Source organism: Gavialis gangeticus, unplaced genomic scaffold, assembly GCF_001723915.1.
Source record: "Gavialis gangeticus isolate Ggan-Ray unplaced genomic scaffold, GavGan_comp1, whole genome shotgun sequence".
In the NCBI taxonomy this organism is placed as follows: domain Eukaryota; kingdom Metazoa; phylum Chordata; order Crocodylia; family Gavialidae; genus Gavialis; species Gavialis gangeticus.
The window spans coordinates 84,919,909-84,921,425 of record NW_017729022.1 but is presented as its reverse complement, the minus strand read 5'-3'; the positions used below and the strand labels follow the sequence as shown (position 1 = coordinate 84,921,425).

General features: G+C 41.9%; 1 protein-coding gene across 2 annotated transcripts in view; it reads left to right on the top strand.

The window, feature by feature from the left end:
* CACNA2D4 (calcium voltage-gated channel auxiliary subunit alpha2delta 4) overlaps window positions 1–1,517 on the top strand; it is a 218,964-nt gene that overhangs the window by 106,484 nt on the left and 110,963 nt on the right. For both annotated transcript variants that reach the window (XM_019515536.1, XM_019515537.1), the window contains one exon: window positions 1,042–1,103. In XM_019515536.1, the coding sequence (XP_019371081.1) occupies window positions 1,042–1,103 (62 nt within the window). The remainder of the gene's footprint in view (window positions 1–1,041; window positions 1,104–1,517) is intronic.

Sequence of the window (1,517 nt, the reverse complement as noted above, 5' to 3'; positions counted from 1 at the left end):
CTCTCTCTCTCTCTCTCCCCATCTCATCCCCTGCCTGCTTATAGAAAGGAATTTCTACCTGTTACAGTAGAGCAGATTTCCAGTATGCTGAGGATTATTGTTTCATCATATAGAGACAGCAGGAAAGGAGAGTGCTCAAAGACATTTTTTTCCACTGCAGGAACTTCAGAGAGGCAGGTCTTGTTCTGGTCCTGCTATGGAATCAGACCTCTAGTTTTGTTTTGAAGTCAGCCTGTAGGACTTTAACCACCCTAATGTTCAGAATATCAGTACGAGAGTTGGCTGAAAATGTTCAAACAAAGTTTTCCACAGTAGAAGGTCAGCTTTGAAAAATGTTGATGCTCCAAAGTAACATCTGAATATCTTTTTAAAGTTGGATGTCATTTTGAAAAAAAAAAAAAACCCCAACCAAACAAAATTTGTATCAAACAAAATGTTTTGATTTGAATCCATATTTTGCTAATCCTTTCTTAGCATCCCAATTTGGGATAAAACCAAATGCTGAAGTGTCAGGATTCCCTGCAGGATGGAAATTCCATGTTCTGACTGACTTTAATCACCCTGCAGTCTACATTTTGGCTCTTTCAGACCTCCTGCTCCTACCCTCAAGTCCTCCTCACTGAAACCCCAGCCAAGCAATAACAGTGGGAAACTAGAAAGTTGATGTAGATGGCTCACTGTGGCCCATGGTGGCATTTGGGGCAATGTGCATGGCGCTGTGCAAACTAAAAAATATCGATATCCTTGGAAATCTCTGCATTAGTCACACAGTGAAGGGGAAAGCAAGTTTCTGCCATTTTCTGCACTACAGCTTGGAATCCTAGAGCTAAGGTGTTGGTGACCCCTGCACCCCCCACTGCAAGCCTAGGGCCCTGGGGCTATGATTGCATATAGTTCTGAAGTTATTCAGACACTTGGACTTGCCTCTGAGGACATGAATCCCAATCCCTGTTGTTGCCATGGTGTGGTAGGATGGTGTGGGCCTGAACCCCGCTCAGTGCATTTCTAAAAGTTTCTTGGTCATTTATTTATTTATTCCAGAAACGAGTTATCTTCCTCACTAATGATTATTTCTTCACTCACATCAGAGATACACCTTTCAGGTGAGCAAGTGTATGTATGTCTTGGGCTGGGAGCTTCTTGTTCATGGCCCTGATGCCTGGGAAGACCTGTGTGAATAACTGGTGTCTTTCTCTTGTATTGCACTTCCCCCTCAAAAAATCATTCAAGTAGATGCAAAATGAACCATTTTTTTCAAATTTTTGGTAAACCAGTTGGAAAAAAAATGTAGATCAAATTTTTTTTTGTTCTGAGATGAACTTGTTCTTCCTTTTCAAGCTTTCTAAAAATACTTTTAACTCTTGTAATAAAATGGAAGCAAATATCTGAATGAAACAGTTTCTCTCAGCTTTACATGGGTTCCTCATTCCCATGTGCCGGAGTCGAGGCAGTCTTAGTCAGATGTGTAACTACCAGGGCCTGCGTGCTGGGTGGCAGCAGTGGCAGAAGCTGGGCTA